Source organism: Ranitomeya imitator, chromosome 2, assembly GCF_032444005.1.
Source record: "Ranitomeya imitator isolate aRanImi1 chromosome 2, aRanImi1.pri, whole genome shotgun sequence".
NCBI lineage: Eukaryota > Metazoa > Chordata > Amphibia > Anura > Dendrobatidae > Ranitomeya > Ranitomeya imitator.
In genome coordinates this window covers 109,102,991-109,118,206 of record NC_091283.1, presented here as the reverse complement: position 1 = coordinate 109,118,206, position 15,216 = coordinate 109,102,991, and the positions used below count along the sequence as shown (strand labels likewise).

Genomic DNA, 15,216 nt, shown 5'->3' with positions numbered 1-15,216 from the left:
GACATTAAACCACACATGTTAAACATTATAGCTGGCACATTTTGCGCCCTAGAAGCGTAGTGATTGCGCCATTGGTTATATTTAAAGGACCCCTTACATGTAATCACAGCTGCACCGTCACATACACATGGCCCAAGTATAATATTATGGACACCTATTGGCAATCCCTTAAAACCTGGCGGCCCTTACATGTACTTAAGAAAAAAAAAAAAAAGATATGGCGTTTACAAAAAATATTGGCATGTGATGCTGTACTACCCACCACACAACACGTGGTTTCCATGTATAACTTATAAAAGCACCACATGCAAATAGTTTGTTAACCATGTACACTAATTGTATAAAAATAACAATACATATAGATGTATTTTTATGCATATATCACCTCCATATGATATTTAAATTCTGAAAAATACACTCAATATATAGTGTACATGTATAAGTATGCGGTGAACTATAGTCAGCAGAGACCAAAAACCCGCAACCACACTACCCTAAGTCCATTAAACGTAGATGATAAAGAGTATGCACATTGTGCACCACATTCCTATACTCTTATGAACATTCCTGCAGGCCATCTACTAGGTCTGCAGCGCTGTATTATTTTAAATCAGGGGAAAAGGGGAGCGAAGACAAACCTGACGAAAACAATTCACACAAAACAACCAAAAGTAAGCCGCTCGTTAAGTCCTCCTGGGGCTACTGAATCCATCCTAAATATCCATTGTGTTTCCTTTTGCAGGATGACCCTATCCCAATCACCTCTCCTACCATTCTGTTTTATTACTTCCAGAACACAGAATGAGAGAGTCTTGCTGTCACCCTGGTGTACCTCCCAAACATGCCGTGCTACGGGGGTATCTCTGTTATTTTTGATATCTCCCAAGTGTTCCCCGATCCTCCTTCTCAACTCCCTTTTGGTCTTCCCTATATAATTCTTCGGGCATGTACACGTAGCCATATAGACCACACCAATGGTTTTGCAATTAGCAAAGTCTCTACAGAAGAAGTTTCTCCCATTCTGTGCACTCTTAAAGCTCTTACATGGTGTTACATAATCACAGAACGAACAGTTACCACATCTGAACGTACCATTGATGCGTCTATCAAGCCAAGTTCCCTCTTGTTTCGGTCTCTTATAGTGGCTGTGTACGAGCCGATCTTTCAAAGACCGTCCTCTGCGGAAGGTAATCTGGGGTCTATTTGGGATGATATCCGCCAGGGTTTCATCCAGCTGTAAGATCCCCCAATGCTTTTTAAGGACACTAAATACCCGGTTCGTTTGGTTGTCATAGGTTCCAATAATCCTAGGGGTATTCTCTGCCTCTAGTTCTCTATGTGTCTGTAGGAGCGTATGTCTCTCTCTACTCATAGCATTCCTAAAGGCCGGGTCTAAGACCTCATCCGGATACCCACGCTCACGGAACCTCTCCCTCAGATCGTATGCTTGTGTCCTAAAGATAGCAGGGTCAGAGCAGTTCCTTCTTACTCTTAAATATTGTCCCCGAGGGATCCCCCTTTTCAGGGGAACTGGGTGATGACTCTCCCACCGAAGCAGGGCGTTACTAGATGTCGGTTTACGAAATAGCCTTGTATCCAATGTACCACTGGCATTAATGGTAATTTTAACATCCAAGAACGCTAATTCATGTTCATCATTCTCAGATGTAAACTTTAACCCAAAGCAATTATCATTCAACCCTTGTACAAAGCTGTTAAACTCATTTGCTGTACCATTCCACATGACCAAGACATCGTCTATGTATCGATACCAAGCCGATATCTTGTCAGTCCACCATTCTTCTACCCCAAAGAACACTACGGTTTCCTCCCACCAGCCCAGGAGGAGATTTGCATACGAGGGTGCACAAGAGCAACCCATCGCGGTCCCCCTGAGCTGGTGGAAGTACTTACCGTTAAACAGGAAGTAGTTGTGGGTTAGGACAAACTCCATCAACTCTACTACAAATTTACTGTGTTTCTCAAAAAAGACGGCTCTTGTCCTTAGATAGTACTCCAATGCCTTCAGGCCCATACTGTGAGGAATGCTGCTATATAAAGCCTCGACATCTATTGAACCCAAAATGGTCCCCTGTTCGACCACCACACCGTCTACTTTTTGGAGCAGGTCCGATGTATCACGCACGTATGAGGGTAATGATGTTACAAATGGACGTAAGATGTTATCGATATAAATGCCAACATTCTGGCTCAATGAACCAACACCTGAAACTATGGGGCGGCCTTTTAAGGGGGAGAGACCCTTATGGACCTTTGGGAGGGCATAAAAAGTAGGGATTGTCGGGGTACGAGGAACCAAAAACTTATACTCGTTGTAGGAAATCAATTTGTCACGTAGACCAATGTCTAAGATAGTCATTAATGACCCAATAAACCTATCCGTAGGGTCATTCTCAAGTACACCATATGTCTCCCTGTCATCAAGGATAGATCTACACATTCCCACATATCTCTGGTGGTCGAGGATGACCAAATTGCCACCTTTATCAGATGATTTGACAATGATCTGGTCATTCTTCTCTAGTTTCTCCAAGGCCTCCCATTCCTCACTATTCAAATTTGGTGATGTATCCCCATTCAGTCGGCCTATTTTTTTTTTTTTTTTAAGGTCATCCTCGACCACTCTCAAAAAAATGTCAATATTCGTGTAATCACCTGGGGGAGACATACGATTGCTTTTTAATTTTAGGTCAGTCTGTGGACCTAGTCCTCTCTCCCTCTCACTGTCCTCCAGAAGGCCCGTCAGAACATTAAGCCCCTCCAGGTCCTCTTCTGATATACCCAATTCTAAACATTGTTGTTTGTTATGCAAAGAAAAAAACTTCTTCCATTTTAATTTACGACAGTAGAGATTTAAATCCTTCACCCAAGTGAATGTATTGTACCATGTTGTAGGAACAAATGTAAGTCCCTTTCTTAGCACACTAATTTCACCAGGTGATAACATATGGCTACTGAGATTTATGATTTGGTTCTCATCATATATATTCATTACATTCGTTTCCTCAACTCGTACCCCGTTGGGGCCCTCTGCTCTAAAAAAGACGAAGAGTGTGTAGAGGTGGATAATGAGGAAGATGATGGCATTGGGACTAAAGGTCTCGTAGGTGCCCCAAAGCCCGTGGTTACATTCCCTTGGCCCATGAAGCCCTGCTCCCGACCTCTGCCTCCTTGATATCTGCCCGTATATCCTCTTTGTTTCTGCCATTTTCCTTTTCCCCTATATGATGAAGGCCCACCTCTACCTCTTTGTCTCCAAAATCCTCCCGGCCTCTCTGTGTCTGAGCCCTCTGCCTCAGAGGAAGAAATTTCAGAGGCGATATCTACGCCTCCTGAGAAATTATACGCACTATTAGTTTTAAACTCTTCTGAGTCTCGTATGAATTGTGTATGTTTACGATTCTTAAGTTGGTTTTGATAACGTTCTACTGAGATCTGTAGATTACTCTCCTTTTTATTAAACTCAGGATCAGATTTAAACAGTAGTGTCTTCTCTATTAATTCATTCAGTTGTTTAGATGTGGTTTCTAGAATCTTTTTTTCTTCCTCTAGCAGTAATTTCATGAACCTAACAGATGAGGCTATGGACTCTTCCCGCCAGGCCTTCAAAAGGACGGGGTTGCTTACTCTCGGTGATGGAGATATATTTACACGCAATCCCTTTGGTACAATGTTGTTCTTAATATAATTCTCCAAAGCTTTTGTTTCCCATAAAGATTTCAAATATTTTTTATAGCATCCAGTAAGTTCTTTAAATGTGGAGTATATGGATGGGCTCGAGTCGGTACCCGTGTAGCCTGAGTCAACTGAAAACACCCGATCCGCCTCACTCACCCATGATTCAGAACAGATAGGCCCTGATAGAAAACCAGCCATAGTAGTCAAAAAACAGTAGAAAGTATAATATCTGATAATCCAAATTAGTATTAAACCAAGAAAAACAAAGAAAACTAATCTATCCAATAAACTTTATTAAACAAAATAAGGATAAAAGACTGACACAACACCCAGACCCCTCTAAATGGGGGTGGGTCAATTAAAAAACCTGGCCCAAAAAAGTTTATAAAGGGCAAAGGGTGGGAGGGACAACGGGGCCGATAGCAAAAACCCTACACGTCCCTACAAATATTCCCTGCCTGCCTGCGGAGGTTGGCACCCTCTTGGACGCAATATGGCGCCCCCGCTCACCGTCGACTCACCCTTAAGGCCCTATAAGTCCCTCTACATGTATAAAGATACTATACCACAAACAACACCCAATACATGGCCTAACCAAACTCGGGACCAAAAAAAGAGAAAAAACACCAGGTAGTGATTCACCAGTAAAGACAAACGGTCTGACCGTACCAATCCCTAATGCTAAAGTATAACGCCTGAAACTAAGGCTAATACACCCTAAGGAGTCCCTAACCGAGTCTCCCTACCTGTCAGCGGAGGTTGGCACCCTCTTGAACGCACATGGCGCCCCCGCTCCTCGGCGGCTGCCCCTATTAACCCTGGCTGAATCCCTAAAAGAAGATATATCGGGATACTAAATACGGGTGGTGCCTTAGGGGCTATACTAGTGACCCAGATAAATAGGTCCCTATAGCTCGGTCAGACCCTAAAGATAAAGCAAATAGCAACAATACTTAAACCAATGCTTGCACGGCAATAGGAAAGATGTATATAACAGCTTAACGAATACAACTATATTATGATCGCAATTGGTAAAGTACTCGTATGCAAATACAATGGTTGCGGGGAAAAAAAACAAAAAAAAAAAACACACAACTGGTGAAAAACATATAAACTTAAAAGGCCTGAAACACTTATCTGTGTTCAGGTCTCGCCTCTACGCGTTTCCCCCCCATGATGTGGTTCCTCAGGAGGCATATGGGAAAAAGAGATACTGTGTGAATAGATCACATCAGAGATACATGTTGTGCCTGGTTGCAGGTCAAGGAAACACTGACTAAAACGCCATTAAATAGTCTCCTCCCCCCCTCCCCAATAGGGACAAAGGGTTAAGGGGCTAATTACCACCTGTGTTCGCCGCTTAAAAAAAAAAAAAAAAATATTCATGTTCATATTCATGTCCACCCCGCTCCAACAGCGCATGTGCCTGGGCGCAATGTTTCTGTCCGGCATCTCATCCCTGGACAAACAGCAAAAGCGCATCGACGCCGACTTAAGGCTAATGTAAATAATGCCATAAACACCTTTGCATACAGCTGGGTGCGATATTCATACCCACCCAGCTGTATAAGGGACACCCATACTGGAGCCACAGCAACGGGGGACAACTATACCGGGGTTACACAGGGACATTAAACCACACATGTTAAACATTATAGCTGGCACATTTTGCGCCCTAGAAGCGTAGTGATTGCGCCATTGGTTATATTTAAAGGACCCCTTACATGTAATCACAGCTGCACCGTCACATACACATGGCCCAAGTATAATATTATGGACACCTATTGGCAATCCCTTAAAACCTGGCGGCCCTTACATGTACTTAAGAAAAAAAAAAAAAAGATATGGCGTTTACAAAAAATATTGGCATGTGATGCTGTACTACCCACCACACAACACGTGGTTTCCATGTATAACTTATAAAAGCACCACATACAAATAGTTTGTTAACCATGTACACTAATTGTATAAAAATAACAATACATATAGATGTATTTTTATGCATATATCACCTCCATATGATATTTAAATTCTGAAAAATACACTCAATATATAGTGTACATGTATAAGTATGCGGTGAACTATAGTCAGCAGAGACCAAAAACCCGCAACCACACTACCCTAAGTCAATTAAACGTAGATGATAAAGAGTATGCACATTGTGCACCACATTCCTATACTCTTATGAACATTCCTGCAGGCCATCTACTAGGTCTGCAGCGCTGTATTATTTTAAATCAGGGGAAAAGGGGAGCGAAGACAAACCTGACGAAAACAATTCACACAAAACAACCAAAAGTAAGCCGCTCGTTAAGTCCTCCTGGGGCTACTGAATCCATCCTAAATATCCATTGTGTTTCCTTTTGCAGGATGACCCTATCCCAATCACCTCTCCTACCATTCTGTTTTATTACTTCCAGAACACAGAATGAGAGAGTCTTGCTGTCACCCTGGTGTACCTCCCAAACATGCCGTGCTACGGGGGTATCTCTGTTATTTTTAATATCTCCCAAGTGTTCCCCGATCCTCCTTCTCAACTCCCTTTTGGTCTTCCCTATATAATTCTTCGGGCATGTACACGTAGCCATATAGACCACACCAATGGTTTTGCAATTAGCAAAGTCTCTACAGAAGAAGTTTCTCCCATTCTGTGCACTCTTAAAGCTCTTACATGGTGTTACATAATCACAGAACGAACAGTTACCACATCTGAACGTACCATTGATGCGTCTATCAAGCCAAGTTCCCTCTTGTTTCGGTCTCTTATAGTGGCTGTGTACGAGCCGATCTTTCAAAGACCGTCCTCTGCGGAAGGTAATCTGGGGTCTATTTGGGATGATATTCGCCAGGGTATCCCCAGTTCTCTGGGGTAGAAGAATGGTGGACTGACAAGATATCGGCTTGGTATCGATACATAGACGATGTCTTGGTCATGTGGAATGGTACAGCAAATGAGTTTAACAGCTTTGTACAAGGGTTGAATGATAATTGCTTTGGGTTAAAGTTTACATCTGAGAATGATGAACATGAATTAGCGTTCTTGGATGTTAAAATTACCATTAATGCCAGTGGTACATTGGATACAAGGCTATTTCGTAAACCGACATCTAGTAACGCCCTGCTTCGGTGGGAGAGTCATCACCCAGTTCCCCTGAAAAGGGGGATCCCTCGGGGACAATATTTAAGAGTAAGAAGGAACTGCTCTGACCCTGCTATCTTTAGGACACAAGCATACGATCTGAGGGAGAGGTTCCGTGAGCGTGGGTATCCGGATGAGGTCTTAGACCCGGCCTTTAGGAATGCTATGAGTAGAGAGAGACATACGCTCCTACAGACACATAGAGAACTAGAGGCAGAGAATACCCCTAGGATTATTGGAACCTATGACAACCAAACGAACCGGGTATTTAGTGTCCTTAAAAAGCATTGGGGGATCTTACAGCTGGATGAAACCCTGGCGGATATCATCCCAAATAGACCCCAGATTACCTTCCGCAGAGGACGGTCTTTGAAAGATCGGCTCGTACACAGCCACTATAAGAGACCGAAACAAGAGGGAACTTGGCTTGATAGACGCATCAATGGTACGTTCAGATGTGGTAACTGTTCGTTCTGTGATTATGTAACACCATGTAAGAGCTTTAAGAGTGCACAGAATGGGAGAAACTTCTTCTGTAGAGACTTTGCTAATTGCAAAACCATTGGTGTGGTCTATATGGCTACGTGTACATGCCCGAAGAATTATATAGGGAAGACCAAAAGGGAGTTGAGAAGGAGGATCGGGGAACACTTGGGAGATATCAAAAATAACAGAGATACCCCCGTAGCACGGCATGTTTGGGAGGTACACCAGGGTGACAGCAAGACTCTCTCATTCTGTGTTCTGGAAGTAATAAAACAGAATGGTAGGAGAGGTGATTGGGATAGGGTCATCCTGCAAAAGGAAACACAATGGATATTTAGGATGGATTCAGTAGCCCCAGGAGGACTTAACGAGCGGCTTACTTTTGGTTGTTTTGTGTGAATTGTTTTCGTCAGGTTTGTCTTCGCTCCCCTTTTCCCCTGATTTAAAATAATACAGCGCTGCAGACCTAGTAGATGGCCTGCAGGAATGTTCATAAGAGTATAGGAATGTGGTGCACAATGTGCATACTCTTTATCATCTACGTTTAATTGACTTAGGGTAGTGTGGTTGCGGGTTTTTGGTCTCTGCTGACTATAGTTCACCGCATACTTATACATGTACACTATATATTGAGTGTATTTTTCAGAATTTAAATATCATATGGAGGTGATATATGCATAAAAATACATCTATATGTATTGTTATTTTTATACAATTAGTGTACATGGTTAACAAACTATTTGTATGTGGTGCTTTTATAAGTTATACATGGAAACCACGTGTTGTGTGGTGGGTAGTACAGCATCACATGCCAATATTTTTTGTAAACGCCATATCTTTTTTTTTTCTTAAGTACATGTAAGGGCCGCCAGGTTTTAAGGGATTGCCAATAGGTGTCCATAATATTATACTTGGGCCATGTGTATGTGACGGTGCAGCTGTGATTACATGTAAGGGGTCCTTTAAATATAACCAATGGCGCAATCACTACGCTTCTAGGGCGCAAAATGTGCCAGCTATAATGTTTAACATGTGTGGTTTAATGTCCCTGTGTAACCCCGGTATAGTTGTCCTCCGTTGCTGTGGCTCCAGTATGGGTGTCCCTTATACAGCTGGGTGGGTATGAATATCGCACCCAGCTGTATGCAAAGGTGTTTATGGCATTATTTACATTAGCCTTAAGTCGGCGTCGATGCGCTTTTGCTGTTTGTCCAGGGATGAGATGCCGGACAGAAACATTGCGCCCAGGCACATGCGCTGTTGGAGCGGGGTGGACATGAATATGAACATGAATATTTTTTTTTTTTAAGCGGCGAACACAGGTGGTAATTAGCCCCTTAACCCTTTGTCCCTATTGGGGAGGGGGGGAGGAGACTATTTAATGGCGTTTTAGTCAGTGTTTCCTTGACCTGCAACCAGGCACAACATGTATCTCTGATGTGATCTATTCACACAGTATCTCTTTTTCCCATATGCCTCCTGAGGAACCACATCATGGGGGGGAAACGCGTAGAGGCGAGACCTGAACACAGATAAGTGTTTCAGGCCTTTTAAGTTTATATGTTTTTCACCAGTTGTGTGTTTTTTTTTTGTTTTTTTTCCCCGCAACCATTGTATTTGCATACGAGTACTTTACCAATTGCGATCATAATATAGTTGTATTCGTTAAGCTGTTATATACATCTTTCCTATTGCCGTGCAAGCATTGGTTTAAGTATTGTTGCTATTTGCTTTATCTTTAGGGTCTGACCGAGCTATAGGGACCTATTTATCTGGGTCACTAGTATAGCCCCTAAGGCACCACCCGTATTTAGTATCCCGATATATCTTCTTTTAGGGATTCAGCCAGGGTTAATAGGGGCAGCCGCCGAGGAGCGGGGGCGCCATGTGCGTTCAAGAGGGTGCCAACCTCCGCTGACAGGTAGGGAGACTCGGTTAGGGACTCCTTAGGGTGTATTAGCCTTAGTTTCAGGCGTTATACTTTAGCATTAGGGATTGGTACGGTCAGACCGTTTGTCTTTACTGGTGAATCACTACCTGGTGTTTTTTCTCTTTTTTTGGTCCCGAGTTTGGTTAGGCCATGTATTGGGTGTTGTTTGTGGTATAGTATCTTTATACATGTAGAGGGACTTATAGGGCCTTAAGGGTGAGTCGACGGTGAGCGGGGGCGCCATATTGCGTCCAAGAGGGTGCCAACCTCCGCAGGCAGGCAGGGAATATTTGTAGGGACGTGTAGGGTTTTTGCTATCGGCCCCGTTGTCCCTCCCACCCTTTGCCCTTTATAAACTTTTTTGGGCCAGGTTTTTTAATTGACCCACCCCCATTTAGAGGGGTCTGGGTGTTGTGTCAGTCTTTTATCCTTATTTTGTTTAATAAAGTTTATTGGATAGATTAGTTTTCTTTGTTTTTCTTGGTTTAATACTAATTTGGATTATCAGATATTATACTTTCTATGGGCATAAAAGGGGATAAACTCATGGTGTGGCCACCCTCTTCCCCTGACCTCAACCCTATAGAGAACCTTTGGAGTATCATCAAGCAAAAGATCTATGAGGGTGGGAGGCAGTTCACATCAAAACAGCAGCTCTGGGAGGCTATTCTGACTTCATGCAAAGAAATACAAGCAGAAACTTTCCAAAAACTCACAAGTTCAATGGATGCAAGAATTGTGAAGGTGATATCAAAGAAGGGTTCCTGTGTTAACATGTAACTTGGCCTGTTAGGAGGTTTTGGAGTTAAATAGCTTTTTTGTTCAGTGAATGTGACCTCCTAATGCTGCAAACTCAACAAATTAGCATTTTCAGTTCTTTAAGGCTGCCGTCACACTAGCAGTATTTGGTCAGTATTTTACATCAGTATTTGTAAGCCAAAACCAGGAGTGGAACAAATAAAGGAAAAGCATAATAGAAACATATGCACAACTTCTGTATTTATCACCCACTCCTGGTTTTGGCTGAGAAATACTGATGTAAAATACTGACCAAATACTGCTAGTGTGACGGCAGCCTAAAACATATCAAATGTTTAGAAATTCTACTGTGCCTAATAATTTGGAACAGTGCATTTTTAGTTTTTATTCATTTTGGAGATTATACTGTTATCATTGGGAGGTTTTCTCAACAAAATTCGATGTATAATCTAACAGGTGATGACTTTTATTAGACTGACTGTCATTTGCACCGACCATTTAGGAAAATCAGAGAAAAATGTTGTTTGCATAATAATTTGGAACATGGTGTAAAATATAGAGTTTGGGATATACTCGCCGTATAAGACGGGGGCTAGCTTATACGGCGTGTGCGGTGCGGATGGTTCCCAGGGTCTGGAGGAGAGGAGACTCTCCTTCAGGCCCTGGGATCCATATTCATGTAAAAAAAAGAATAAAAAATATGGGATATACTTACCCACCGACGGCCTGCGGCTCTCAGCGGTGCAAGCAGCGGCCTCCGGTCCTAAGGATGCATCGAGCGAAGGACCTTTGATGACGTCGCGGTCGCGTGACCGGTCGCATGACCTTAATGTCATCGAAGGTCCTTCGCTCAATGGATCCTTAGGAACGGAGGCTGCCGCTTGCACCGCTGAGAGCCGCGGGCTGTCGGAGGATAAGAATATTCCATATTTTTTATTTTTATACTTTTTTTTTACATGAATATAGATCCCAGGGCCTCAAGGAGAGTCTCCTCTCCTCCAGATCCTGACAGCGGCATAGAGGGGGAGGCAACCTATGACGTACTTATACATCATAGGTCATAAAGAGGTTAAATAAATAAATAAGTCCAATACTCATTCCATAGTCACAAAAAAAAACAACATAAATTTACTATGAAACCTGCACTTCTGTCTGCATTTTCTTGTGAGATTGGCGGTGTCAAAATGATTCCTTGCTAGACAATGTAGCACAATGTTATCCTTTTTTCTGGGTGATTGTCATCATGATATATTTAATTATGGATTTTTGCAATAAATCAGCCTTTTAACATTCCCCTATTTTATAACTTTTTTGCAGATGTTTGGACATACTTTGAATGCTGTGGGGGAGTGCTAGATATTCTGTAGCATTTACATTTGTATTCATCATAAGTGTATGGTCACACGTTGCTTTTTTGGCACTCGGGGAAAAAAAACAGAGTGAGCATGAGATTTTAGAAATCTCATTGATTATGCTGGTAGTGCAAAATGCTGCATATTTTATGCATCAAATACACTGCGTAAAAAAACGCTGCAAAAACGCCACATGTGAACATACTCTTAATTGTTTCTGAAACCATACACAACATTCAGTAAAATCGTAGTTACAACTTAAACAAGACCGTTGCCAAGCCAAATGTGGCCAGTTTTTGCTCTTATTTTATTCCAGCTGCTCCACTAAGTATGGTATTCAATGATCCTTATTGAGCACAATTATTAGTTAAAGTTCCAGGATTTTCAACTCACAAATTAAACCACAAACTCTTTATCTGGACTCCACCCCCCTCCCCCCAAAAAATGGAAAAAAAAAGATGAATAAGTGACAACTTACAGTGTAGGTTGTCTATCTTTCGTACTTTCTCCAAAATTTGCCGAGTACTCCTACCATCCTCACCCATAGCAACAACTATTCCCACTGGCAATCCATTACTACGAAGGGCACTTGCCACTTTTCTGCCGGTGTCCTTCCAAAGGTCTTCACTGGATGAAATGACCCCGACATGTGCCCACTGGAAATACTTCATTACACTAAAAAGAACTCTGGTGGGAGAAGGTAGCGTCCTAGCAAAAGTGGGGTAACTTTTAATATTGTCCAGCTCATAGTTAATGCAGGCCCAAGAAAATACAGCCTTGTTCCAGTTTTTCCCTAAAAGAGTAGCAGCGTCACAATATCCAGGATTGGAAGGGCCGATAAACCCTGATGCAACCAAAGAGTATGTAAGAAAAGTTGAAAGAGCCTTTGAAGTTTGGCAATCTTCGTCAAGTATCACGTAGGTAAAAGACAGTCCCAGATCTAAAGTAGCATCTTTGTTGATGCGTTCAATGGCTAACTTGGCAGCGACATGTGGAAGGGCTTTGGAAAACAGTGGGTCACAGGTCCAAGGTCCGATAACACCCACTTTATACGGAATAGAGTTCACTAGCTGTGGGAAGCACACAATAACCAAAATTGTCCAGCAGAGAAGAATCTTGGATGGAAAAGATGATAACGTAAGATATTCACTTTCAGTCCATTTTGGATACCTGGCACATTTTAATACAAAGCTTCGAAAAAAACAAGGTTCTTGTAGCATTGCACTACTGCACGAATGTGTTCTAGCCAATAAAGAGACACTTCCACCTTCACCTTACAAAGGTCACAAAATGGTTATGACTGCATATTCAGCGTATACCTGCCGACAAAAAAAGCAAATATTAGAAATATAAAAAAGACATCAGTCTCATCAGAGAAACTAGTTATACCACTGGCAAATATTGTAACAATACATTAACCCTCAATCAATGTAATAAAGTAATAGTATACAGGCCCTTTGCAGTCCAATAGCTCATTATATTGCTCAGTCCCTTGCATGTGCGGCTGCACTGGTTGCATGGTCACCCATGACATGTCTGCCTCTGGCAGAAGGACTGGTTTATTCACACAATGTTTATGTGGGAGAGCTTTTCAAGTACTCGGAATGAACACTCACCCATTACAGTCAGTGAGCAGATTCACAAGTGTGGTTTTACACAGAGACTATTGGTCTGTGCAGTGGAGTATAGCGCGGCACAACTGTGTCGGTGCTCAAGAGAGGTTTCCCACACCAGTAAATCTAATAAACAAATAACTTGGCACTCAACTTGGTGAATAGTGGTAATCAAGGAAATCAAAATTTATTACTTGGAGTAGCAGTCCAGAAAACAAATAGACGTTTCGGTCAAACACAAATAGACCTTCTTCAGTAGGCCGACTGCTGTTGGGGTGGAATGTATAGTATTTGTGTGTATTGGTGGATGAAGGGTCCAAAAATGGACTCCAAATGTTTCTAGATAACTGTTAGTAGCCAAATTCAAGGTCATCTGTATGTATCCACAGAGAATGAGAACCAGAGAGTGGATCAAAGGTACCAAGGGAAGTATGTAGCCACTTAGGCAGTATCACATGTATGGCAGAACAATATGCCCAAAGGCATGGGTAGAGAACAGGTCCTATGGGAAGCATACGGAGCTAGCAAAACTCTTAATGGACGTAAATGATCCTAGAACCAATCAGCTCCAATGTGCTGAGGACCGTGGGCATACAACAACGCGGCGTCCACCGCTGGTTGTGCAGAGAAAATTGGGGCATACCCTCCCTCAACAAGTCCCCCCATTCAGAGTTAAGGAGTCCGTGAAAAAGGAATGCACACAGACAAAAAAAAGTAATTTTCTTTTTTTAATAGTGACACAGACAACTTTTAGGGCTGTATGCAAGGCTGGCAACAGCACCTGGCACACCCGGGCAAGTGTGCGGCCCTGGACAGTGTTGCCCTCTTATCATCGGGGACACCGACTTGACACTTGACGTGTGGGGCCCGAGAGTCGGGGGACCTGGTGCCAGCATTGGCACCAGGCCCTCCGCATTGTGCTTTCAATTGTTTTGAAATCTTGGATGCTGATACAGTTGAAAACAATGATGGGAGAGGTCAGCTGACACTTCCTTTCCAATCATTCCCCTCTGTTTCTGAGCTCTGTGACGTCTCAACACAGAGGGAGCAATGACTTCACTACAGCACGCCCTCTGTGCTGAGCACTGTAGAGGGTCAGAAGGACTGAGGAGACCGGAGAGGTGAGTATTTAATTATTTATTCTTTATGTAATGAGCAACACATGTGGTCCATTATGTATAGAGCAATATATGGGAACCATTCTACTATATGGAGTAATATATGGGGCTCATTATACTGTATTGAGCACTATGTGGTGCCCATAATACTGTATGGAGGACTATGGTGCCCATAATTTTGTATGAAGGACTATGTGGTGCCCATTATACTGTACAGAGCAATATATGGGAAGCATTATACTATATGGAGTAATATATGGGGCTCACTATACTGTATTGAGCACTATGTGGTGCCCATAGTACTGTATGGAGGACTATGGTGCCCATAATTTTGTATGAAAGACTATGTGGTGCCCATTATACTGTATAGAGCAATATATGGGAAGCATTCTACTATATGGAGTAATATATGGGGCTCATTATACAGTATTGAGCTCTATGTGGTACCCATAATACTGTATGGAGGACTACAGTGTCAATCATTTTGTATAAAGGACTATGTGGTGCCCATAATACTGTATGGAGCACTATGTGGTGCCCATAATACTGTATGGAGGATTATGTGGTGCCCATAATACTTAAAGGGGCCCACTGAGACTCTTTTGCACGGGGCCCAAAAATACATGGAGTTGGCTCTGGCTATATGCACTTATTTTTTTCAAGCAGATTCCTCCTGTAATCCATCTGAAAAAGCGCTGTAAATTCACCCCATAAAATGTACATAGTGGACACATTGTTGTGCACTCGTCTTATGTCACTTCCTTTATCTGCCTCAGGGTTCGGAAACCTTGAAGCTGTTAAAAGTGGCATTCTCATTCCTTGATCACCTTCTGCCAGGAAACCGCCTGTTCTCTATAATTCACAGTATAGAGTGAAATATGCCGGTGGGGAAGACGCCTCAAGACATGTTTTCTTGAAGCATCTTTGCCACGTAAAACTCAGCAGCTGCACCAGTGTATAAACGAACCTTTACACTGTTCATATGACTTCAGCCTAAAGGTACTGTCACACTAGACGATATCGCTAGCGATCCGTGACATTGCAGCGTCCTCGCTAGCGATATCGTCCAGTGTGACAGGCAGCAGCGATCAGGCCCCTGCTGTGTTGTCGCTGGTCGGGG

The 15,216-nt window shown here is 42.6% G+C and overlaps 1 protein-coding gene across 1 annotated transcript in view; it reads right to left on the bottom strand.

Annotated features, from left to right (window-relative positions):
- Positions 1–12,591, bottom strand: part of GUCY2F (guanylate cyclase 2F, retinal) — a 163,262-nt gene extending 150,671 nt beyond the window's left edge. Inside the window, exon 1 of the mRNA XM_069747141.1 lies at positions 11,844–12,591. Coding sequence (XP_069603242.1) covers positions 11,844–12,585 — 742 coding nt within the window. The 5' untranslated portion in view covers positions 12,586–12,591. The remainder of the gene's footprint in view (positions 1–11,843) is intronic.
- Positions 12,592–15,216: the final 2,625 nt, after the last annotated feature.